This window comes from Lissotriton helveticus, chromosome 3_1 (assembly GCF_964261635.1).
Source record: "Lissotriton helveticus chromosome 3_1, aLisHel1.1, whole genome shotgun sequence".
Classification (NCBI taxonomy): domain Eukaryota; kingdom Metazoa; phylum Chordata; class Amphibia; order Caudata; family Salamandridae; genus Lissotriton; species Lissotriton helveticus.
In genome coordinates this window covers 1,527,273,940-1,527,299,337 of record NC_136061.1, presented here as the reverse complement: position 1 = coordinate 1,527,299,337, position 25,398 = coordinate 1,527,273,940, and the positions used below count along the sequence as shown (strand labels likewise).

Below are 25,398 nucleotides of genomic sequence, written 5' to 3'. Positions count from 1 at the left end.
GGTCTTAGGGTCCCTTTATATAAACCTGAGATATCTGGGGATTCAACACATGCTCTGATAGTTCCTATTGGGGAGGGATGGGAAGGACTGCTTTGGTTCTGACTAAGATTACTGCACCGCATGTTGCCCCTGCGTCTTCGACATTGAATACGATAGGTTTCACACCCATAGTTGAGCCTACCCCAATACCTCAACACTCTTGCATGTCCATTTGGAATTCACCCCAGTGTATTTCCAGCAGCAGTCCCAGAGTGGAAATAACATTTAATACCCGTGGAATCTAAAATGGTGCTAATTCACAGGAGATGAAAGTTTTAGTTAGATTCTTTAATTGGTTGCCTAGAGGTTATGAAGGTTCAGAGTTAAGCAGGGAAGTCCAGTCTCCTGAGAAGGAGAGACGAGTAGATGAGGCCAGGGTTAAAACTGGAGTTAGATGAGATGATTTTAGGCAATCTTGACCTTTCCCGTTTAGATACTTATCAGGAAAACAAACTCATATACATGTGTAAGGATGTTACACAATATGCAGGGCAAGCTCATGACCAGCTTTCTTTCCGAATTGGCCCGAGTGTATGACATAGATTTTAATTGAACAAAATCTTTACAGAAGAGTTACCACGTGTGTTTTGATGATGAAAACATAATGAGTATGAGGGCATCAAGGATGAAATAGCAAATTAGGGAACTAAATGGTTGTATATGGAAATGGAAGGATTTATACAAGTGGGAAGGCAGATGGGCCAAACAGAAAGATCAGAAGAAATTAAAGGTGTGATCTACTGCCACAGGAAAGGGAGAACCACCCCTGAATGGTCAAGGTTAAAAGGGAACACAGAATTGCCACAGAACAGGTGGAAGGTGTGTTCATGTGCCATGGAGCAGGAGGGATCTTGCATCATTCACAAATGATTTCCAAAAGTTGAGATAGAATTCCAATCAGTGGTTCACTCAAGTTGAGAGGTTTGCTAAAATCTCGCAGGTGTTGTGGGTTGATTTGAATACTTTCGTTGGCATTGTGGTATCTAGTGATCTATGGGCTGAGTGCAAGGTGGCTCCGTTAGGCTCTCGGTGTTCCCGGTGCCAACCTTCTAGTCCCGGACAGCACAAAAATGGTTGCTGCTGACCAGAGACACATTTCTGCCCTCCTGCTGATAAGCCAAGCTTGAGCAGAGGAAGGTGGAACAATAGGCATCCTGTCACAGGGAGGTGTGACCACCTCCAAGACAGGATTTAGTGAATTGGGACTGGGTGGGTGCACTTGCCAGCACCTGAAAGTCTGCATGAGGGGCACATTTGGTGTCCCTGTGCATAGTCCAATTCAAAACAGTCCTCGGATACGTTGGCTCCTGCTCTGGCACGAAATTGGACAAAGGACATGGGAGTACCCTCCCCCTGTCCAGACTCTCCCCTGGGAAGGTCCTCTGAATCTTCCCAACCCTTTCCCTAGGATACTTAAGGGCTTACCTGGGTGTAGGTCCCTAGATTCATCTGGGATAAGATTCAGAACTGAAACCACTGCAATTCTACCGTCTGGGCACTCTGGACTTTGCTGGACTTCATTTCGACCTAACTTCGTCTCCCTTTCAGTCTGCTGCCTCATCTGTGCCTATGCACCATAAAGGATCCATGCAGGACCTTTAGAGCACCAATGGCACTTGAAGGAATCTCCCTTGAAGTGAAGGAGTCACTTACTTGCATTCGCAGGCACCTCAACACTGCTGACCGGTCTGCTGATCCCGAGCTCCTGCGTACTGCAAAGGGTTCAACAACACAGGTCATGGTTTCCTATGTCCCTCAAGCCCCGAGTTGTCCTCTCACCAAGTTTAAGCCCAGTATCATTTGTGGGGGCTGCATTAACCAAAACCCTGTGCACCACATTTTTTTGCAAGTGCAAAGGCTTGTTGGCAACTTTGCAACAAGTGCATTGGGCTCCAAGTAGCCCCAATATTTGGCAACGTCTTCCACCAAGATCTTCAGTCACATCCCCTCTTTGGTACCGTGGCCTATTCTTTGGTGAGCGGCTCGAGGTCCTCTCGCAACTCCTGTGCCTCCAGCCTGTGGGTCCATTTGAGGGTCACCTTTGTTTCTCTTGGGCTCCCCTAATTGCTTGGGGTCTGCCCTGACTCCCCTGCTTGTGGTGAGTCCCCTGGACTTTGATGGTCCCAACTGTGCACGTTCTTGGCTTCCTGCGTGAGCTGCAATTGCCAAGGCTTATTGGTGCTCCTGCCAGACACTGACCCCTCAGCACTCAATATCCTTCATGGAACTGCTCTTATCTAGGTCCTCGCAGTTGTAGAGTGAAGGTCACCATCATCTTTCCTGAAGCACCAGACATTGGAGGGCATTCGTCTTCCAAGTCTCCTGGTCACTTCCAAGTGACATAGACTCTGTCCCCTCTGCTTTCAGGTACTCCTCTTCAAGAATCCATATGTGGATTCCCACTGACACTTTCTTCTATTCCAGCAGCAGCACTTTTCTGGAGCCCACCATTGGGTTCGACGGCGGTTTCCGACACAACGTCACACGTATGCACCCAGCTTCCCTGGTGTAGGTAAAGTGGGTACAACAGTATTCATGGGTGGGGTGGCTCTCCAAACTTCTGTCTTCCACGGGGTTTCTTCAGGGTCCACTGGGAAGGGTTCTTAATCTTTAAAAAATCCACCCGCGACTTGCACATAGACTTGTACGGTGTTTGATGTTTGATGTTTGGGGGTTTTTATATAGCGCTCTGTCACTCCAGAGAGCATCCTGGCGCTTTTGACCTCATAGCTGATAATTTATCTGAGTACAAGTTGTTATATGACGTTAGACCAGAGTTTTGCACTTTGATTCTGACAGACCGTAGATCCAGGTTTTTAGAGATTTTTTGAAGATCTGTTCTGATGTAGTTAATCGGAGGTGCATTGGAAGTGTGTTCCAGGCTTTAGCTCCGAGAACTGCCAGTGATTTTCCGCCCTTAGTGGCAAGTCTAAACTTGCCACTAAGCACGGTGCACATGGTTGTATTCCTACACTGCACACGCTCTCCGTGGGGCCCCTATCTACTTACCTTAGGTGGTTCTGTGGGTCCCCAGCAATTCTACATCCTCTCGACAATGTCTTGACTCGAGCCATGGTTCTTATACCACTTTCATAGTATATGGTTTGGTTCCCCCGCTGGGGCCACTGTGTATTTTGTGCTATTTACTGTGTATCTTTGCTAAAGTATTGTGTGCATTGTGTTTATCTCTGTGATGGAAATACTTGAACATTCTAGAGAGTATTATATAATTAATACATATTTTTTATAAATATTTGGTGTATTTCTTTTCACTTAATCTATACTATAAGATTGCATTCTGGTAAAACAAGCTGCTTTACACTCCATCTGGATTAAGCACGAAGGCTGCTCTCCACAGCTACCACTTAGAGCTCTTTCTATGGTTGCCTAAGACCTCTTAAATCACCATAAGGGTTGTTTGGACTGGTACAAGGTGCCAACTTACATTAGTGTGCAGCGTATACCAGGTCAGCCTCTCACATGAGGGTAAGCTGTGTGTGCTTAGGGTAACATCTGTAATTCATACTCAGCTTATGAGAAGGAGTAGCTGTGAGCATACCTTTGAATATGGAGAAAATCAGAACCAACGTTTAGGAGGGAAGGATCCTGCAAATCCTGGAGTCTATTATGTTTGTGGGGAGCATGCATATTTTATGTTGCCAGAAATAGGTATGGCACTTGTTATTTGTCTATAGTCTTCCTGCAGTTTTATCATGTGGAACATATGAATGCCCCAGTGTGGGGGTCATATACTAGGCCAAAACATGTAGTCGATCAATCCATAAGCTTTATTTTAGATGAGGACTATAAAAGCGAGATTAAATAAAAAAAATAAAAAAGATAAAGCCACATAAATGGTTAACATTTCAATGCATTAGAGTTTGCTTCAAAGAAAATGTTGTAGCATACAAAATGTTAAAAAACATAAAAACAAAACCAAACAACAGATTATCAGGTAGAACGTGCAGTGCTGGAAGATATTAAAATTTTGCCCATAAGGATAGGGTTCATAAAACCAATAATAGACTTAAACTATAGCGACATGTCATGCAAATTCCATCGTATTCCAAGAAAAGTGAGAGATGATAAAATACAAGAGGCCACAAATGTTTTCACAAAAGCCCACCACAAGCTAAGATCATGAGTGGTGCAGGAATTGGGCAGAGAATGAGATTGACCTGTGCTGCTAATTGCTAGTGAGTACTTCAAAAGGGGACATCAAAGGAAGCACTGTCAAAACCCAATTACAGTTGGTTTATAATATTGGCTATTATGCACCAACTACAATTTAGGAACTTGGCAGCAGCACAGACAAGGGATTCAGTAGTGTCTGCACACAGCAACCTTATTGCCACGTTACATTGCCTATTTCCCAGTTGCCTACAAATTGAAATCAGCCACTGTTTCCTCTGGCTTTCATACATCGGACAAAAGAAGTAGCGAAATAGAGTTTCGTCCACCTGGAGGCAAACAGTACCTGAGTCGGTGGCGTCTTTCCTCTTCTTAAAGAAGCTCTTGACGGGCAAAGTACTGTGACAAAACTTGATGTAAAACTGCCTAGCTAGCGGGCCGAGATATAATCAAGGAAACATTCAAAGCTGCTCTGATTTTTGACATCCATAAAATCTGAGGTGAGAGTGCCTAAGTTCTTACTGCTCACTTCCGATAAGCATTTGTGTCGCCAATATATTTCCTTCACTCACGTTCTGGATATAGGTTTCTGTTGTGTCTCATTGCTGCAATACTCCTCGAAGCCCAATAATGCCAAGGATGCTTTTAGGTCATTTACCCATTTTATTTTCCTGCCCTTGACCATATCTACAATTTCTTTAAATGCACAGTAGCAGTTTTCCCAAGCTGGAGTATTCTCAATCTCCACCAATAAAGATAGGGCATAATTTAGCCTTACTCTTAATTGGGTTTGTACCCATATACCATAATAAAGGGAGTATTAGGGTACTCCTGGGTAGTAGTAGTGCTTCTGAATTGGTACGGGATATATTTAGTGCAATGATCCCTTCTGTTTGAGTGGTCTTACATGATCTCAAGTTTAGGATGTCAACCATTAAAGTAGATAAATTAGCTACTCGTAGAGCTGGGATGCTGTTAGCCATCAACACTGAGATGATAGCTATTAGTTCTAGGGTTAAGGAGAACCACCTCGCTTAAGACATCCTTCTTGTGAAAGTATTGAAGGAGGATTTGAAAGAGGTGGAAGCTACAGTGCTTGGGAAGCAATTGGAAATGGATTTGCCACAGTAAGCAAGTGGTTTACAAACTTAGGTAGTTGGATTCTAGGTTCTATACTGAGACCCCTTTCAGTAATCACCATTTGAGTGATCTGTTTATTTGTTAAGTTTAAGGGGTATATGTTTTTAAAATCATACAGAGAGGATCAACCTGGAAGAAGGGTGAAAAGAAAAAGAAGGGACATAGAACTAGAAGAGAGTCAGTGTTGGTTCTATGATGAGATGAAACATTTGGAAAACACAAGATGTAGGATGTTGAAAAAAAACGTTTTGAGCTGGTCTCTTGAGATAATATTAATGTGATATTGTGATGGCTGTCCTAGCCATCAGAGGGGGAATTAGAGCAGCATGATTTAGGCTCTTCAATTTATACATCATGAATATGCATTTATATACTCATCTATAATATTTATTTTCAAAGTGTAGTTTAACTTCATTAGCATGTGTGTTATAAACAAATTAATATAGTATATTCATTACAAACATTACAATTATATACACAGGAGCACATTAATCGATTTCTGTAACCATGATGTGCTTATTTACATTTAACATTGATTATTGATTTCACTTTGTGTATGTATTTCCTAGTGTAATTCACATCCATTCTGATTCTGAAAAGCTTAATTTGCCATAAAGCCTCAACTGCAGATGTTTTTTTAACTTTGCCAGTGTGTTAACTTTTACTTCTGTAGGTGTTTTATCCTGTTTCGCATTAGTTAAACACTTAGGGGCCGATAACGATGCAGTCGTTAAAGGCTCTGACCCTTGGTCGGAGCCTTTCCGACTGCATCTTAATATGCCGGTCGGATTCCTTACCGACGCCTCATTACAATGGAGGTGGTCAGAATGGAATCCGACCTATAATTCTGTCTGGCTTCCGACAGGCTCGGAGAGCCCATTAGCCAGTCGGAATGTGGCCTGTAATCCCAATGGCGGCTCTTTCTGCCCTTGGGATTACGATGTTGGGTTTCGGTAGCCTTTCCGTGACGGTCTTTCTGACACAGAAAGGCTGTCGAAACTTGCATTTGAGGGCCCCCTTGGGTGCACAGCCTTCTATTGATCCCTGCATGACGTGGCAGACACTTCGAGGTGCCTGCCACGGGTGCAGGGATGAACTGCACCTCCCATTTACAATGGGAGCGTGAATTCCGGCCGGTTTACAACACTGTTTGGTCGCATCCTAATGGACTGGTCAGGTCTGCCGGCCGGGTGTCGGTCGGTCCTATGACTGAGACGATGTTGGGTGGAAGCAACTCTGCCCATCGCAATCAGCCCCTTATTGTTTGTATTAGACAACTGATATTGAGACCTGCGGGAAGGTAACAAACTTGGAGAACAAATGGTCCTTCTGTTTATCACATACCGAGATGGTGAGATGCTCAAGGTTGACTAATGCAGTCCAAGTTTTGATGAGATAGAAACTTGGGGCCATATGTATAATTGCAAATTGCGATCGCAAACGCCAAAATTTGCAGTGGTATGTATGAAAGAAAAACTGCCTCGCAAAATAAGGAATCGCGAAATTTGCGATTTCTTATTTTGCGATTGCATTTAAGGAATCACAAATTGCTATTCTTTAAATGCAATGTAAGAAGCAGAGAAAAAGTGCAATTTGGCCTTAAGGAATCGCAAATTACCACCAACTTCAAGTTGGTAGTAATTTGTGATTTCTCTGAAAAATGCACTTTTTTGCATTTTTCAAAGTGCCATGTGGCACACATACATGCCTTTAGTGCATGTATGTGTGCCACATGTGCACACATGCATATTTCAGGGATTCAACATGATGTCATTTTGACACCCTGGCACCCTTGAAATTGCATTCTCAGTTTGCGATTCTTTAATTGAGAATCGCAAATTTAGAATGTCTTCCCATTCATTCCTATGGGCCTCTAGGAAGGAATGGGGAGGTATTCCTTAATTGCGAATTGCAATTTGCAATTCGCAATTAAGGAATATGTAGGATTCTCACAATTATTTGCAACTCCTACATACATAGCGTTTTGCGAATCTCAAATAGCGATTCTAAAAAAATTGCTATTTGAGATTCGCAAAACCAAAGTTTCATACATATAGCCCTTAGCTCTTTGGAACATTTAGCTCTTTGGTTGGTTCTTGGTGATGAGAAGGAGTTGTAGATATTTGAAGCAATTGTTACATTTAATTGCTGTTTCCGTAGTTAGTGAAACAGACATTCCCTTAATTCTGAGAAGGAGTGTTTAGCATAAAGCTTCAGACAAAGGAACTTCCTGTGTCTGCAGCTTTATGCTTAACACTTTTCTTATTTCTCTGAACTTCTACAAAAGTTTTATTCTATGCTGGCACCTTCTATTCTCCTTAGATGGAAATCCCTGTAAGGTAATTTTGTTCTTAACCTAAGTTGAAACTAAAAAAGGGACGTTTCTTTGTGGAACACATTATTGCGACAATCTGTTTCATTTGTCTTGTGACGGTTACTATTCTGTATCTCATATTATTATGATTTAAATTACTGGCACATTCAGCCTTTAAACAATATTGATATATTTGGTGAATTTACTTTTACTCTGCATATTATACTGGATGGATTAATATCGTAAAATAAACTCATTTAATCCAAATTATTGATTATTGGTCCTTACTGGGGGAGTGACATTGCTTCACAACTTGGAAATATATTTCAGATTTTTACTCTTCTACTGCACTTCAAGTCAACTAAAAAAGGTCCATACGATGAAGGGCGGGGGGGAGGATATATTTGATAACTTCACTAAAAGATTGAGGTGCAAATACCAGTGCACCATCAGGAGTAAATACAATCATAGTTGTGACAGAGATGTGAGGAATGGCAGCAAATAGCAAACATCTGAAGGGCATGGAAGGAGACCACGGGCCGGATTCACAGAACTAACTTAAGACAAAATCCTAAACTTACTACCATTTTGGCATTCACGGAAGGCACTTACTCATTTTGGTATTCACAGAAGGCACTTATTAATTTTGGTATTCACATAAGTTAGGAGTCCTAACTTTACTACTCCTAAACTGAGAAAAATCCTAACTTTAAGACTTTCGGTATTCACAGAAGGCATTTAGGAGTCCTAAATTTAAGAGTTCTAAGTTATGTGAATACCGAAATGAGTAAGTGCCTTCTGTGAATACCAAAATGAGTAAGTGGCTTCTGTGAATACCAAAATGGTAGTAAGTTTAGGATTTTATCTTCAATTAGTTCTGTGAATCGGACCCACAAAATATCCGGACTGTAAAATATCTTTGATAATCAGCCCATGGATGCAGGCCTGTTTCCCGGTATTATTCCACACCTTTGAAGCTGGGAAGGTGTTCCTGGAATTGAAGGCCAAGTCAGAAGACAGCAGAGTGCCACAGACAATGTCAGTTGGAGAAAGTTGCTGGATGTGAGAGCTGCGGGCGGGGACTGTATAAAGGGCCCAGTATAGGAGTTACAAAGTGTTGTTTGGTGTGCACCAGGGGGCTGAAGAGTTACTCTAATAGGAGTTGTTAGAGAGTTTTAGATTGTGCTGACTGCTGATTGTGTACATTGGCCTGGTTGGATTATTGGCTGGAGGAGACTTGTTTTTCTTGTGTTTTTGTTTATTTTTTATGTTTTATAGTGAGGACATGGTCCATGGGTAAAAGAACATTTTACAATAGGACTAACAACTGCAATAAAACAATTACAACATGAAAACCAATTAAAATAGGACCAAAATAAAACAATCATATCTTAAGTACAGTGTGTTCGGTTTGCCGTCTGAGATGGGGTGAGTGAGTGGTTAGGAACTGTGGAAGAGATATACCTGTGTCTGTTTCTTTACTTACTTGGAGCTTGCAAAGATACAGAGTTGACTGGAGCTGTGGTGCCTGTTTGCTCTGGTCCTTCAATAGTAGACACTGTCGTGCTCACGCCACCTTCACTGAGAGTCCCAGTGGAGCTGGGGCCTGTTGAGATGGATGAATCCACTGGTTTCTTTTCTGTGGAACAGAAGAATGAAAGTGGACTTATAGTGTGGCATTAGTATCTTCACCCAAACCACAACAGATTTACACCGACATCTAGAATATGTCACAGCCCATTGACGTTTAACAAACACACAATAGACACTCACTGGAAAGAATGATGCCCACTGTGAGTGCAAGAAGAAGCAGCAGCAACAGCAGGACCAGGGTCAGAGCTAGCAGAATCTGCGGGCGCTTCCACAGGGGTCTCTCTTTCATCTGCTCTGGACTCCAGACGGCCACGGTTGCTAGAAGGGAGTGTGCAGAACAGAAGAGACAGTACTCGACCAAGGTTTGATTACAGGAGGATCTTTTCAAGTGAGAAGTCTGTGCCCTCAGACCATTTTCTCTCTCGCACCCTAACTCTGGCATCCCAGGACTACTGCCCTGTTCCTCTAGGCCATCTGTTCTCTGGCCTAGTGCTTCTGTCCAATGCCCCAGGTCCCATACCCCTGACCTCTCAGGTCCATTGCATCTCACGGCCATTGCCTTGTACTTCTAGGCCCCTTGACCTGTGCCTCGTGCCCAACAGGTCCAATGACCTATGCAACCAAGGCCAACTGCCCTGTTCATCGCAGAACATCTGCCCTTTCTCATCATTCATCGTGGCATCGTGTACCAGGCTCACTGCCATCTGCTTCCTATGGCCACTGTCCTATGACTTCAAGGGTAGCCACCTTGTGTCCATAGACTCTCTGTCCTTTGACCCAGCTCATCTGTTCTGTGCCCCAGACCTGAGCACTGGGCCCCATGCCACTTGCTCTGTGCATCCAAAGCCCTCTACCCCATGACTCCCAGGTCCTTTGTCCTGTGCCTCCAGACCTTCTGACATATAGCTCCAGGTCCTCTGCCCTTTGTGTCTCAGGACCACTGCCACTTGTGCATTTCTCACCTGACTCCTGCCAACATCTTTCTGTTGAATTTGTGTTTTCTTGTTCTGGGGGTTGGCAACTCTCCAACGCTGGTTCACTCTCTGGTTCGAAGACAGGATTACAAAACTGAACCTGCAGAGGGGAGAACAAAGATTTGCTACTTGCATCATGGCATTTTAAATAAAACTCTTTACGTTCTGAGTTTACTATTCATTGACTATGACCATTTTGTCTTATAAAACATGCAAGTTTAAAGGCAAAGTCAGCCTTGTTGAACCAACTGGACATGTGCAGCACCCTCACTACTAAAATACACTAATAATAAGTATGATGTATTTTATTGGTTCAACCAATGCTTTTTTATTGATATGCTTAAAATTGCAAATATACCCCAAAAAATCTAAAATGTATTATTTAAAATATTTGGATTGAATGAATACTGCTCCAAACAAACTTCACATTATATAAAATATTTTCTTACTGCATGCTGTTCTGCCAAAGGGCAAAATTGCAGTACCAAGCTCTAATTAAATGCAAAACGTCATTACTATTACTGTTGTTGTTCAGAGTATTTGTATCTGTATTCATACTATTCCATGGACCAGAACATCTTGGGCACATTTACTAATCTTTCACACAACACAGGGAGGCAAGCAAAGTTGCTTCACTACATTGGGTGAACAGGAGCAAGCAGAAAAGCAGTACATGTGGAAAGAGGAAATAACAATTTGGGAAGGCATAGCATTGTGACGCAATTTATGTTTACTAGCTTTAGTAAATCAGAGAATGCACCAAAATCGGTGGGTGGAGTCCTAGAATGCCCATGCACCACCCGTAGAATGCCTCCTAGCTTGAAATGTACCATAAGCAGTGCAAGCAGCTGTGCTGTGTGACATATCTTTACAAAAACTCAAAAAACAGGATTAAACATGTTAACCCTGATGAGACCCGGGTGGGGTGTGTAACATAAGAACAATATCTCAATCAGTAATTATTACAGGGAAACAAATACAAGGAGAGTGTAACTCACTCAGAGGAGGGGAAGAAAAAAGGGGAGACCTCAATATAGAAGACTTTATGTTGTCCTTGTGTTGCACTGTGTGGTCTAACACAAGAACAACACAAAGGCTTCAGTAATATTTACAAAGCCATACAAGGTGCAATTTATGCTTCCTTGTGTGCCGCTGTAAAGATATGTGCAACATAAGAACAATGTCTCAACCGGTAATCATTACAGGAGAACAAATACAAGTAGAGTGTAACTCACTCAGAGAAGGGGGGAAAAAGGGGAGACCACAATAGAGTTTGATAGAATCAAACCAAATAAAAATACCTACCTCTGTATATATTTTTCCTTGTATCGTTGGCCACTCAATCATTTTTGTACTTTGAAATTCGCCGCTCACGCTGTTTAATACCACTTTTTCACTGCGCCATTCACCATCACTAGCACGTTCAGTGCACACTTGTGTGCCATGGTTACTTTGGTAATAATTGTACTGTACTGCTGATACAACTACTTACAAATAAGAATCTATATTCTATCAAACTCTATTGTGGTCTCCCCTTTTTTCTTCCCCTCCTCTGAAGGAATGCTTCATGGATTTGTGCTTGCTGAAGGGAATGTTTGCTTTAATATCAGAGGGATCAACTGTAAAGACTGGTCCAGCAGACCTTAAAACAGGTCCACAAATAGCCAGAAAATCGCCCAACACACTGACCTGTCATATCAGCCCATAGGACAGTGCCTGATTGCCCTATAGGGCAGTCCTGGTGTTGGAAGATACTGGCTATTGTTACAATTACTTCCTAAGGGTGGGACTACACCTGTGTCTTGTATGATATGGGCCTCTGCTAGGATTACATTACATCGTTGTGATATAGGTTACTGAATCTTGGCCAACCGGCCCGATTTGCCGGAGGACATTAATGAGGCAAATGGGCTATTTTCTGAATCGATCAGGCACCCATTAGATAGCCTTATCCCCATGAAATGGTCAGGTAGTCGTGAAACCAAAACAAGGCCCTGGTATAATGTGGACCTCCCTGACATGCGAAAGGGATGCAAGAAGCTGGAGCGGATCTGGAGAAGGGATTTCTGCATGGTAGCTAAGGACATCTATAGGGCAGCGATTAAAAAATACCATGAAGCTATCTATCAGGCATGAGCGGCTTTCCTCTCTAATCAAATCCGCGAAAGCACCAATCCCGCTAAGAGCATGTTTGCTATACTTGCCAGTTTGCGATCTCAACAAAATGGCGTTGGGTCTACTATTAAGTCTAACAAGCACTGCGAGGAGCTGGCCACCTTTTTTGTTAAAAAGGTAGATGATATCTACAGCTCCTTCCCGACCATTCACAGCAATCCATCGGTGGCATTGTGCTGTCAGCAGCTAAATATTCTCCACTCTTTCCTCCCGATTTCGGTGGATCAGCTGAATTGCTGTGTAATAGGATTAAGTCGAGCTCTCCCGCTGACTCTCTTAAACCTGACCATTTCAAGAAGGTATTGCCAACTATCCTACCCTCTCTGATTCAGGTAATTAATAAATCTCTTAGTACTGCTACAGTGCCCAGAGTCTGGAAACAGGCTAAAGTAATCCCATTGCTTAAAAAGCCTGCTCTTGATCTAAGTAAAGCAGAAAGCTATCGGCCCATCTCTCTGCTACCTTGGGCAGCTAAGATTACAGAGGTGTATGTGAACTCCCTCCTGTCGGACTTTCTCACTCTCAACAACATACTGGACCCCTCTCAAAATAGCTTTAGGCCAGGCCACAGCACGGAGTCTGCTCTCCTGGCTGTGACAGAACATCTTTGGTCAGCCATGGATGTGGGGCAAACGTCGGCACTGATATTGCTGGATTTAAGTGCCGCGTTTGATACGTTATCACATGACATTCTGTTGAGACGCGTGGTGGAGATAGGAGTTACGGGTAAGGCTTTGGAGTGGCTTGCCTCATTCCTTCATGAGAGATCATTCTCTGTATCAGCCCCCCCTGTTTATGTCCAGTAAATACTGTATCAAACAAGGGGTACCACTGGGTTCCTCCGTCAGTCCCCTGTTTAATATTTATGTGCAACCTTTGACTGCTGTAGCCGTGAGTAGGGGCCTGACCATAGTGTCATATGCTGATGACACCAAGTTAGTGGTGGCACTCTCTAAATAACACCGAGCAAGATGCCCTTAAGTTCCAGGGCGATCTTGTGGCAGTGGCCGAGTGGATGTCTGCTAACTACCTCCAACTTAATTCCAACAAGTCGGAAGTTTTGGTGGTCGGCAGAGACCATGGTCTGTGGAGTGACCTCTGGTGGCCAGCAAGTCTGGGCACGCCCCCCCAATCAAGTGGTAAAGAACTTAGGGGTTTGGTTGGACTCATCTTTAAACTATCGAGTCCAAACCAAAAAAATAGCAGGTATTTGCTTTGGATTTTTACGGGGGCTTAGGACGTTGATGGGCCTCTTTGATGCTTCTGCACGTCAGGTCATTATCCAAGCTATGGTCTTGTCTAGACTTGACTATGCCTGCTCCCTCTATTTAGGGTCCAATAAAGCAGAGGTTCAGGGGCTGCAAAGGACACAAAATGCAACAGTCAGAACACTTCTAGGCCTGCGCAAGTCCTGCTCTGTGTCCGGCGCCATCCGTTGCCTCCATTGGATTTCGGTGGCCAGGCGCATTGAATTTAAATTTGAAATCTGCCACCTCGCCTATTTTGGCTAATCTTCTTTCATCGTATGTTCCATCGCGCCCCCTCCGTTCCGAGGGTCAGCATTTGGTGGTGGTCCCCCGGATTCGTAAAGTTCGGGCTGGTGGCCGCTCTTTTGGTTATAGCACTGCCACGCTATGGAATGCAGATTCGGGGTTTAGATAACTGCCTGGAATTTAGATAGCCCATCAAGACTCTTCTATTCCCCACTATCAATATGGTGTTACTCTGCGATTTGTCAGTGTTTCTTTCAGCGCCGGGATGCCCTTTTGCTGGGGCAGCTGTCGCGCAATATAAGACATCCTAACATAACATAACTAAGGGCCATCTTATGAGTCTGCTGGTCCACGGACCGACAGACTTGAGGGGGGTAGTAGTGGCGGTCTTCCGACTGCCCTATTAAGACCAGGGCAGTCAAGCCTCCCTGGAACCACCGCAACTACCAGGGATCAGAGATCCCTTGCGGTGGCGCAGTGGTCTTGAGGCCTCAATAAGCTAAGTGGGCATATTACGAGTTTCCTCACAGCCACACTTTTCATGGCAATGGGACTCCCATGAAAAGTATGATGGTGAGGAAACAGAGCCTCTGCACCATGGGGTGCATGCAGTGCGGCACATGTTGTGCCCCCCTGTCTGCATGCACCCCAGTACCTGCAGGGCATGGACTACAGCAGTCCATGCAGGTACGGATTTTGATGTTCTCATGGTGGTGTCAATTTTATAGGCACCACCATGGGAATGCCAAAGAACAGCCTCCCAGACAGGAGAGAATTCCTAATCTGGCAGGCGGTTGAAACATGGGTTTGGCAGTGCGGAAGTAGGGTGGTCCCGCTCCAGCACCACCAAACTCATAATAAGGCCCCAAAGCTGAGATTATACCTATGAGTTGGGGTTTACTGCCCAGTCCTGGAATTACTGTGATGTGTTTGTTTTCTGCCCAGCACAGAGGTACACCTATGCATTGTTGGTTATTACCCACTGCTGTATTTGCAGCTATAGGCAGGAGGCTACTGTTAATTGCTGAAATTAAACCGCCTAAGCTGGGGTTGCAATTGTAGAGTTGAAGGTGCCTGTGAGGCACAGGGTAACATCTTTGTGTATTGTGATACTGCCCAGAGTTGAGGTTATACATGTGTGTGTGGGGTGGAGTTTGCAGCCTAACTAAAAATGCATCTGTGTGTGAGCTTACAGATCAGAAGTTAGGGCCCTAGTTTCAATCAGTTAAGCAAGTGCAGTGAAACCACGACCAGGGGGTATGAATGCCAACTGTTACCCAGTTGATGGCGATCATTTACTACCAGAGGGGCGGGGAGCATTCATTGTTTGCTTTAAGACCTATGATGGCCTTGCCAAGGCAGTGCCACAGCTGTGGTTTACCTGTGTGTGTATGGGACGGTTCAGCATAATGGTGGGGTTACTGCCTACTGATGGAAATACTGTTGTGTGCATAAAAGTTTACTGGCCAGCACCTGGCTTTTTATTAAGCTAGTGCAGACTACAGCACAGTACAGTAGAGTACAATACAGTACAGTACAGTAGAGGCCACGATTTACGAACATTTATGCTGGACAATGCAGCACTAAAAATGTCTATGTTACGTCGTACAGCGGCATAAATTCCATCTATACAAAGTATCGCATGGCATCAACATCTGTGCATGCATGCAAGCAAGCACCATAACACGCCCCAGCACTGCCATGAACACACAATATCACATTGCTTGCATCATAGTTCAAAATTAAAAACTACTCAAGAAACCCACCAAACTCAATTGAAATGTGTCTGCACTCTGAGCCCACAACCAGGGTACTGTTAACAACATAACATGGCAATGTCTGTGAACCAGCAACAGTCTGTGAGCCAGAATCCAGAATGGTGCAAAAAAGGAAAAAAACTGTGCTTCATAGATGAGAAGGCGAAATCCTTAATGCTGTGGTCGACAAACACCAAAATAACCTCTTTTTGAGTTCTAAATTTGCACCTGGGAGTTCCCAGGTTTGCACTGTGGGATGACATCCATGGTAAAACAAATGTATTGGCACCTTCCAATAGGACTGCAAAACACATTTTAAAAAATGATAGCTTAATCGGAGACATTAGCAAAAGACAGGAAGTTAGGACACACAGCAGGTGGTCGCACAGAAACCTATGAAGGGTTCAGGGTAAGTGAGGAACATGTGACAGTCAAAATTGCACCACAAATGGTGGGCTGGGATGGAGCAGGAACCCACACCAGGTAGGACCATCTTTTCACACCCATATATTAATTCTTACATTTTTTATGGTTCTTTATGCTGGTGATTTTCCCATCCATGTCCAACTTTGTATCATACCATTTATAGGACTGTGAGGAAACGCAGAAACCCCAACATGGCCGACATCCTCGACCAAGCCCTGGCAATGGAGAGTGCTCCAGCCTTCCATGGAAAAGGAGTGGATGAGTGGCCATGCCACTTGGAAGGTCAAAAGAAGCACGAAGAGGAGGGGACGGGCGGAATCAGGAACGGAGTGAAAACAGCTTGTAGACTGACGCACAGAAAAGCAGAACTTTGTGAAAGGGCCTGCGTCAGTCTTACGCCTGCTGTAAGGGTGCGTCCTGGCCCCCTGTTTATTTAATATATACACAGCTGACCTAGACAACCACCTACGTTCAACATTAGGCGATCCTCCTAAACTGGGGAATGTGAGAATAGTAAATCTGCAATATGCAGATGATATAGTGTTGCTCTCCCAAACGCCCAGAGGCCTACAACGACTAATAAACAAATTGGCAGAGTACATAGACCTAAACCAACTACAGATAAACTTTAAAAAAACAAAGGTCATGTGTTTTTCCAGTCCCAAGAAAAAAATACCAAAATTCATTTGGACGATTAACAGCAATAGTTTGGACCGCGAGGAGACATATAAGTATTTGGGATTAACTTTGGATAGCCATCTTAATTACAAGCAACACCAAGAACATCGGAAAACAAAAGCTAAACAACTACTGTTTGCATTTAAAACCTTGCAAAAAAAACTCAGTGACAGCTCCACTACTCACCTATTAAAGGTCGTGGCATCAAAATTTTTACCCACAATCACATACGGTTCTGAACTATTAAATGCTAAGGACGCAACATCCTTGAATATCGCCCAAACTAGTCTCTTCAAAAAACTGTTCAACATCCCGCGCCATATCTCACAAGACCGGATAAGACTTGAATTTGGGCTAAAGAATCAGACCATGGCAAGACAGGGAGCACTGGTCAAATATTATTGGAGAATGCGAGCAGCAGAGGACGACTCCCTGGTACATTATTGCGGGCTGGAAGTCGAAAAGCAATCACAATTGTCCAATTCGATTCATTCGTCCCTAAAAAAATCGATTGAGGCTTTAAAGTTAGAGGAAGCATGGCATACTACACCATCCTACTCGGAGTTTAAACAATTGGTCAACAAAACAGTCATCCAAATGTCCCACGATCAGGATAAAGCCACGTTGTCCAAGAAAACAAATGCATGGACGGTGCTCCCGACATATAAAAAGCTAAAGCCCCAACCATACCTTCTGGAACATTTCGTAAACCGAATGAATGAAGCAGCAATTAATTCTACTGAGACTGGGAGTGTATCCCACTAAAGATTTAACTCCTAAATGGAAACGCACCTGGCTTTAAACGGACTGTCGCCTTTGCGGACATGGAGAAGAATCAGTGCTCCATCTACTCTGTATTTGCCCGGCACTCCTATCCGAACGGAAAAAACTGCTGCGGCCGTTGTTGAAAAAAGAGCAGATAAGGACATGCAGATCCGCAGTAATAAGATGTTTAGGAGGATCAACAGTGCAATTGGCATGTAAATCACTAAAGCTTTTAAGACTAGCTGCAAAAGCGTTGGCAAGGAAAGACACAGATCTTGATTCAGAAAATGCTTAGACATCTACTTTATAGTAAATATAAGTAAAAGAATCAGATTCCCTAAGCCAGATCAACTCCATAAGACTAAAAGGCACTAACTGTATTATTTTCCTTTGATTTCCTTTGTTTTAACAATCAAAATGTTTTAAACGGAAGTTTTACAAACTAACTAGTGTTTATACATGAATTTTAAATCACAAGTGTTTATGTGTTTTTAGCGGTTAATCCGCTCTTTGTATGATTTAAACCAAATCAAATAAAGTATTTACTTACTTACTTACTTACTTGCCTGCTGTGAGGCAGGCGTAAGAAATTGACGCATTTGTGTCCTAGAAGTGGCGCAGTGAAATCTTATAGATTTCTCTGCGTCACTTCTATGACCCTGTCTTGTGTCAGAACGCCCACCTTGCATACATTATTCCTGGCGTAGGTATAATGTAGCGCAGGGGTTTACAAAGTGACGCATCTACCTAGATGCGTCACTTTGTAAATATGGTGCAACAAGGCACATTTTTTTACGCTGCTGGTGCGTCACAAAAAGTGACGCACCGGCGGCGTAAAAGTGACGCACGGCCTCATAAATGAGGCCCACAGTGCTTTTGGTGGGGCTGGTGGAACGCCACGAAATAATGGGTACATGGGTAGAGAGAGAGAGAGACGCATGTGGGAGGTGCATGTGGGTGTTAGGTTGGCCTTATGACCATAAGCTTCCAACCACAAACCTCCTGCTACGCATAAACACCCCTGCCTGGTGAAGGTGGCACTTAGGTGAGCGTTCCATAAAGGTGTGATCCTTTCTAATCCCTTGTTTTGGTTTTTTCCCTGTTCTATCTTTTTTTTGGATGCCCAGAGAGACGTGACGCTTCCTGAAGAAAAGGAGGCCTACCACCGTCATCTGAAGCCCTCAGAGGCTAATCTGACCATCCTCCCATCCTTATTTCATTGTTTTCTCTGTATTCAATAAATATATACTCACCACGAGACCAAAACTGTGTAGCGACTCCATACACTACTACAGTGGTGTTAGAAGTGGGATATTTCCCCTCCATTTTTTTGTGTTGAATCATGACACAACCCGTGCCTGTCGAAGGGATACTATCCCAGTTAGAGGAGGGGCAGAGACATTTACAGTTAGTGGCGGAGCAACAAGCACAGACTGTCCAAAGAGACCGAGAGGCATTACAAGAAGCCCTAAAAGGTCAAGCTTAACTCATCACTAATAACTAACAGGTGCAAGATACTGCGAACCAGACACTAACTGATGCAATTGTTAGCTGTCCCAGGGACAGTTTTACAAAAGTATCAAGAAGGGGACAGCCCAGACCATTTTTTATAAACTTTGAGCGGGTAGCCACCACAGCCGCCTGGCCTCCCGAGAGTTATGGGGCCAGTATCCTTTATTGTCGGGGGAACTGCAAGCCGCCTACCAGGCAGCCAACCCAGCAGGCACTACATCCTATGATGATATTAAAAAAAACAATATTAGAAAGACTAGGGTGTGACCCAGAATATTACCGGGCAAAGTTCAGGAAGGAAAGGTGGGTCAAGAGGGGATAATCCAAGGGCCCTTTACTATTGGATAGGAGACCAAGGAAATAGGTGGATGTTAACCCACACTTCTAGTATAAAAGAAGTAACAGAAAAGGTGGGCCCGATTCACAAAAGTAATCTGAGACAAAATCCTAACTTTACGACTTTTGGTATTCACAGAAGGCATTTAGTAGTACTAAAGTTAGGATTTTGTCTCAGTTAAACTTAAGTTTTGGTCTTAAGTTTAACTTAAGACCAAAACTTATGATTGACTGAGACAAAATCCTAACTTTAGTACTCCGAAATGCCTTCTGTGAATACCGAAAGTTGTAAAGGTACTAAAGTTAGGATTTTGTCTCAGATTACTTTTGTGAATTGGGCCCATTATATTTAGAGCAATTCCTCCAGGCTTTACCAGTCAGTGCCCGTAACTGGGTTGAACAACTGCGGTGGAGCTTGCATGCACCTTCCACAGATCTCCAGAGTTTAAGGCCAACCCTACACACCCTTTTTTTAGCCTCCCTGGGGGAATAACCTGTACAGAGAACAAACCTCTGGTAAATCCCTGTCCCCCACCAAGCCCTTGACTGTGCCCAGTGTTCAGGGCCCACAATGTTATCAATGCACGGAGTGGGGATACATAGCTATACAATGCCCACACAAAACTCCAGCTGCTGAACTTATGGAGGTGGGGTATACTGTGAGGCCCACTGAGGGCTAATTAAATGGACTTGCAGAGGGAAGTGCCTTTTCACAATTTCTGTGCAGTATCATCATGCCTGTGATCAAGAAGCTGAGTGCTTTGAAACGCGTAAGGCAAATAAATGCATCTGAATGAAAATGCCAGTTTCCTTTAGATTCATCTGCTCTTGGAGTTCGTCTTCAAACTGGGGAAGCTTTGTTTGATGATTTATAGCCGGCAGTCCAGCCGGGAAGACGGCACTACCCCTGAAGGTCAAGGTGAGGGGGCCTCGAGGACATGGAACTACTCCGAGTCTTCCTAAGTGGAGCAGCAGAAAAATAGAAAAATAAACTGAACATTTTAATCTCGGAGGCCCACTGAAGGGCTCTTTAATTAAATGAAAACTTTGACACAGCACAGAAGCCTACTAAAGGTAAAGGAATTTTGAAAGTGCACTAATGATCCCAGCATGCAACACTTAGGTGATATCACCTGTGAGGCCCACTGAGGGCTAATTAAATGGACTCGCAGAGGGGAGTGCCTTTTCACAATTTCTGTGCAGTATCAACATGCCTGTGATCAAGAAGCTGAGTGCTTTGAAACGCGTAAGGCAAATAAATGCATCTGAATGAAAATGCCAGTTTCCTTTCAATTTATCTGCTCTTTGAGTGCGTCTTCAAACTGGGGACGCTTTGTTTGGTGATATATATATATATATAGGAAACTTCAATATAGCGATCACTCAGGAGATTGTAATACCAACAGTTGGTTTATTTTTCAGGAACACGTTTCGCCTGACCACGCAGGCTTGCTCACACCGGTAAAAAGAAAGAAGGAAAACCCATGTTTGTATATGTAGAAAACCCTAAAAGCACCTTGTCTCAGTTATGGGGCCTAGTACATGATCATATGGAAGAAGCACGAGAAATTCAAAAACAATACTATAATCGCTGGAGCTGTCTGAGGGAGTTAAAAAAAGGGATAAGGTACTACTTCCATCCACAGATAATAAACTCTTGACCCTGTGGCAGGGGCCCTACGTCATAGAAAAGAAAGTTACCCCTGTCAACTATAATGTAATTCTGCCTCTACGGTCAGGAGGGAGACAGATATATCACGTCAATCTCCTAAAGAAGTGGGAGGAACCCATTCCCCCATGAAGGAACGGATGCCTATATTGCAGGTTAATACCACCACCCCAGTAGATATTTCTCTGGTTTCCTGCCAAGAGGCTGAGAACAATATAGTCAACATTGGGGCGAATGTAAATCCCTCCCAGAAGCAACAACTTCTCCGTTCGTTAGATAGGTATCCCGGCTTTTTTTCTACCAGCTAGGGTCTAATCCCTCTCGTACACCATGACATAGTGTTCTTGAGAAATCAGATAGTGAAGCTAAAACCTTACCATAAACCAGCCGCCTGAAGGGAGGCCATAGAGAGAGAAGTAATTGCCATGCTACAGTCCAATATAATAGAACCATCCCAGAGTGATTGGTGTTCCCCGATCGAAATCGTACCTAAGCCCGATGGTAGTCTACGTTTTTGCATCGACTTTCAACAAGTAAATAAAATCACCAAATTCAACACATACCCCATGCCCCGTGTTGATTAACTTATTGAACAGTTAGGGAAGGCCAAGTTCATGTCCACCCTTGACCTGACATAGGGGTACTGGCAGATCCATCTGACCCCCCAAACAAAGGATTAGACCACATTCTCTACCCCTTCAGGTGTATTCCACTTCAAAGTCCTCCCATTCGGCCTCCATTGGGCCCCAGCAACATTCCAGCGGCTTATTGACCAAATCCATAAACCCCATAGAAACTATGCAGCAACCTATTTGGATGACATAGTTATTTTTGGCTCTACTTGGGAAGAAAATTTGCTACGCATGGCCTCAGTTTTTGATGCAATACGAGAAGCAGGCCTAACCATAAACCTAATTAAATCAATGCTGGCCACAAACAAGATCCAATACCTAGGATTTACTATACAAGCGGGACTCATACAACCACAGATGTATACAATTGAAGCGATAAAAAAAATCCCAACCCTCACAACCAAAGGGGACATACGTTCTTTTTTAAGGTTTATCAGATATTATCGCAGGTTCATCTCCCATTTCTCTGCAATAGCAAGTCCCCTCACAGACCTCTTCACAGACAAACATCCATTCCGTGTGGGATCAAGACCAGGAAGACAGTTTCAAAACCCTAAAGGATTGTATAGATAGGGACCTGTGCTCCATTGCCCAGACTTCACCACAGCGTTTGTGCTACAAACAGATGCCTCCGGAAAGGGCCTGGGGGCTGTCTTGTGTCAATCAGACATACAGAGAAGACTAAAACCCCTTTTATACTTCAGCAGGAAACTGTTTCCTAGAGAAAGGTATTACTCAATGATCGAGAAAGAGCGTATAGCAATAAAACGGGCTATAGAAGTCTTTTGGGACGTAAATTCCTGGTCCTTCCTGATCATGCTTGCCTCACCTGGTTAGCACAAAATAAAGATTTAATCCCCGCATCTTGCGTTGGTTCTTAGCATTACAATCATTTTCATTTCAGACTATTCATGTCCCAGGAAAACGCAGATTGGGGCTGACTACCTTTTCAGGCAACCATTGTCTGAATGGCCACAATGGCCATTCCTTGGGGGAGAGCTATGTGAGGAAACGCGGAACTCCAACATGGCCGACATCCTCGACCAAGCCTTGCCAACGCAGAGATGTTCCAGCCTTCCATGGAAAAGGGGTGGATGAGTGGCCATGCCCATAGTAAGGTTAAAAGAAGCACAAAGAGGAGGGGATCGAGCAGATTCAGTATTTTATGATGATTTAGGGCCCGATTACGACCTTGTCGGTTCCACCACCAGCCCACAGTGGTGGTGGTTGGTAGAATGCCGACAAGCTGGTGCCATTGCCACCGTTGCATTACAAAATGACGGACAGGCTGGCGGTGGGACTGTGTTTGCTCCACGGTGGAGGCATGCCTCAGCTCATACAGAGAGCCTGAGGCAAATGCCACTGCAGTGCAGTGCCAATTGGACGTCGGGTGGACTGTGTACCATGCACCATGTAGTGTATGGCACAGAGGGCATGACAGTACAAACAGAGGGAGGCACAACATGTGCCCCCCTACACTGTCGGCTAGGGCGACAGTGTATGGGGGCACATGTTGTGCCTAACGGCTAGGGCACTCGACCTCGGACCTGGGAATCTGGGTTCAAGTCTCGGTAACGACGCCAAAAACCTCCTGTGATTCTGGGCAAATCACTTAATCTCCCCGTGCCTAAAATGAATGTGTCTCCGTCCTCATGTAATGTAACTGGTGCTATGTAAAGCGCTCTGATACCTGATTCGGTTCGGGTCTAGTTCGCGCTATATAAAACTCTGCAAAAAAAAATGGGCAAAATCATCCTGCGGCTCTGTTTGAGGGTCCTTTCCTGCTTTGATCCACCTACCTTTTCATGGCGTGGTCCCACCATGAAAAAGGTTGGAGGAAAGGCAGGTCGTGATCAGCACCCCAGTTCCAGCATTGCCAGCGCTTGCATGGCCTACCGCTTTCCCCACTGCCGCTGCCATGGGATCCAAGATCCTGGCACTGTTGGTCCCGTGGTGGCCAACTGCAATGCTCGTAATCAGGCAGTCAAACCGCCGAGGAACCAGCAGTCGGACTGATGGTACGGCGATCTTGGGACTGCCGTACTCGTAATCAGCCCCTAAGTGTAATTTGTTTGTATTTTTGGGAATGTTACGTGTTTTGAGGGTGGGTTTTCTTATTTACTTTACAGGTTTTGTCAACTAGTGTGTCCTATAGGCATTGCGCGTTTCTGTTTTTTATCTGTTAAGGAAATCAAATAATAAACCAATATGTTTCTATTAGATTTCCTATTTTTCGGGTTTCCAGGAGTGTTTCTTTTTTCAAACCCTCTTTGGATTGTTTATGGTTCCTGTGAGAAGTTGGCCTGATATATGATGTCCACTATTCTAGTGGGCACCTTGCACCAGTCCAAACGACCCTTATTGATGGTAGGCTATTAGAGCACTCTTCAGGACTTTGTAATCATCAGCATCCTCTTCTCTGACAGTGAGGAGCTTATCTCTACCTTTGTCTGCAAAGGAGAGCCACAAGATTGCTGCCCACTGCTCCTGGAGTACCTTCTGTACTTTGCAGTGCAGTGATCCATTTGTGGATGTCATCCCAGTCTGATAGGGAGGGACAATCTTGTTCAGGTTTCTATGTTCATAAGATCTATCCCTAAAACTAGGGATATTGCTGCCACCAGGGGATTATATCCCCATCTTCTTTTTCTCTCTTTCAAGAGCTAGGATCTCCTTTTCTAAAGCAATCTCTTGCCTCCTGATCCTGAGCTTGACTTCTCTCATTCTAGCTTCAGGCTCCCTCTTCTCAGGAGAAGTTCTTCTCCTATGAGATGAGGCAGAGGGCCCCATTGATGGCCCACAATGGTTAGATTCCACTGAAGGTGATCTTGGCCTTCTAGGTGCACCATTAGGTCTACGTGGGGGGAAGGAGGGAGGCCCATTTTGGCCCACTTCATCTCCAGGTAGCCCTGTTTCTCCCAGGTTGGGTCCATTGACACCATCCTGGTCTGCATCCTCATCTTCCCCAGAGTCCTGGTGGGGTACTCCACTGGGATCCTCTTCAGTTGATGGTTGCACCCCCTCCCCATTACCTAGTCTATCTGGGTCTGATGCTCTTTCAAAGTCATCTGCCACTAAGATATCTATCAGGTGTTGGGTGGTGGGACTTTGCCCTTGCTTTAATTTTCTTATGGCACACAAACCCCTTAACTCCTAGAAGGAGAATGTGTCATATTTAGATGTCTGCACTTGGTTGACATCTGGCAGAGATGCACTAGCTCCTGCCCTTAAAGCCATGACTAGTGAGGTGTGGTGTGTGCACTTACCTACACTACTTGGTTTCCTACTAGAACCTCTCTAGGAGTTGTAGTCAGGGTGTGCTAAGCCCTTAACACCTACAACTTCTACGTTCAGTAGAACTTATGTATTATAAGCTTGATTTATATGTACCTACTGGTACCTTAATGTGATTTTTCAAATGACATTCTCAAGATTATTCGGTAAAACAATGCAAGCTCTAATCCCACACGCTGCACACCAATGTAAGAAGTTGGCCTGGTATATGATGTCCACTATTCTAGTGGGCACCTTGCACAAGTCCAAATGTCCCATATTGATGGTAGGTTGTAAAGTCAACCTTATAGAAAGCTATCCTAGTGGTAGCTGTGGAGAACAGCCTTCAGGCTAAGACTTAGAGGTGAGTTAAGCTAGTTGTTTTACCAATTATAATCTCTTGAATGATCAAATGAAAGCACACCACACAAGGTATATATCAAATATATATGTATTTATTCTCAACACAACCCCTCTGACTCTTTATGAGG

General features: G+C 44.0%; 1 protein-coding gene across 1 annotated transcript in view; it reads right to left on the bottom strand.

Annotated features, from left to right (window-relative positions):
• The window catches only part of MFRP (membrane frizzled-related protein), a 153,744-nt gene that overhangs the window by 79,532 nt on the left and 48,814 nt on the right, over positions 1 to 25,398 (bottom strand). Inside the window, exons 2-4 of the mRNA XM_078683938.1 lie at positions 10,180 to 10,291; positions 9,398 to 9,535; positions 9,111 to 9,263 (exon numbers count right to left, since the gene is read on the bottom strand). Of these exons, the coding sequence (XP_078540064.1) occupies positions 9,111 to 9,263; positions 9,398 to 9,535; positions 10,180 to 10,291 (403 nt within the window). The remainder of the gene's footprint in view (positions 1 to 9,110; positions 9,264 to 9,397; positions 9,536 to 10,179; positions 10,292 to 25,398) is intronic.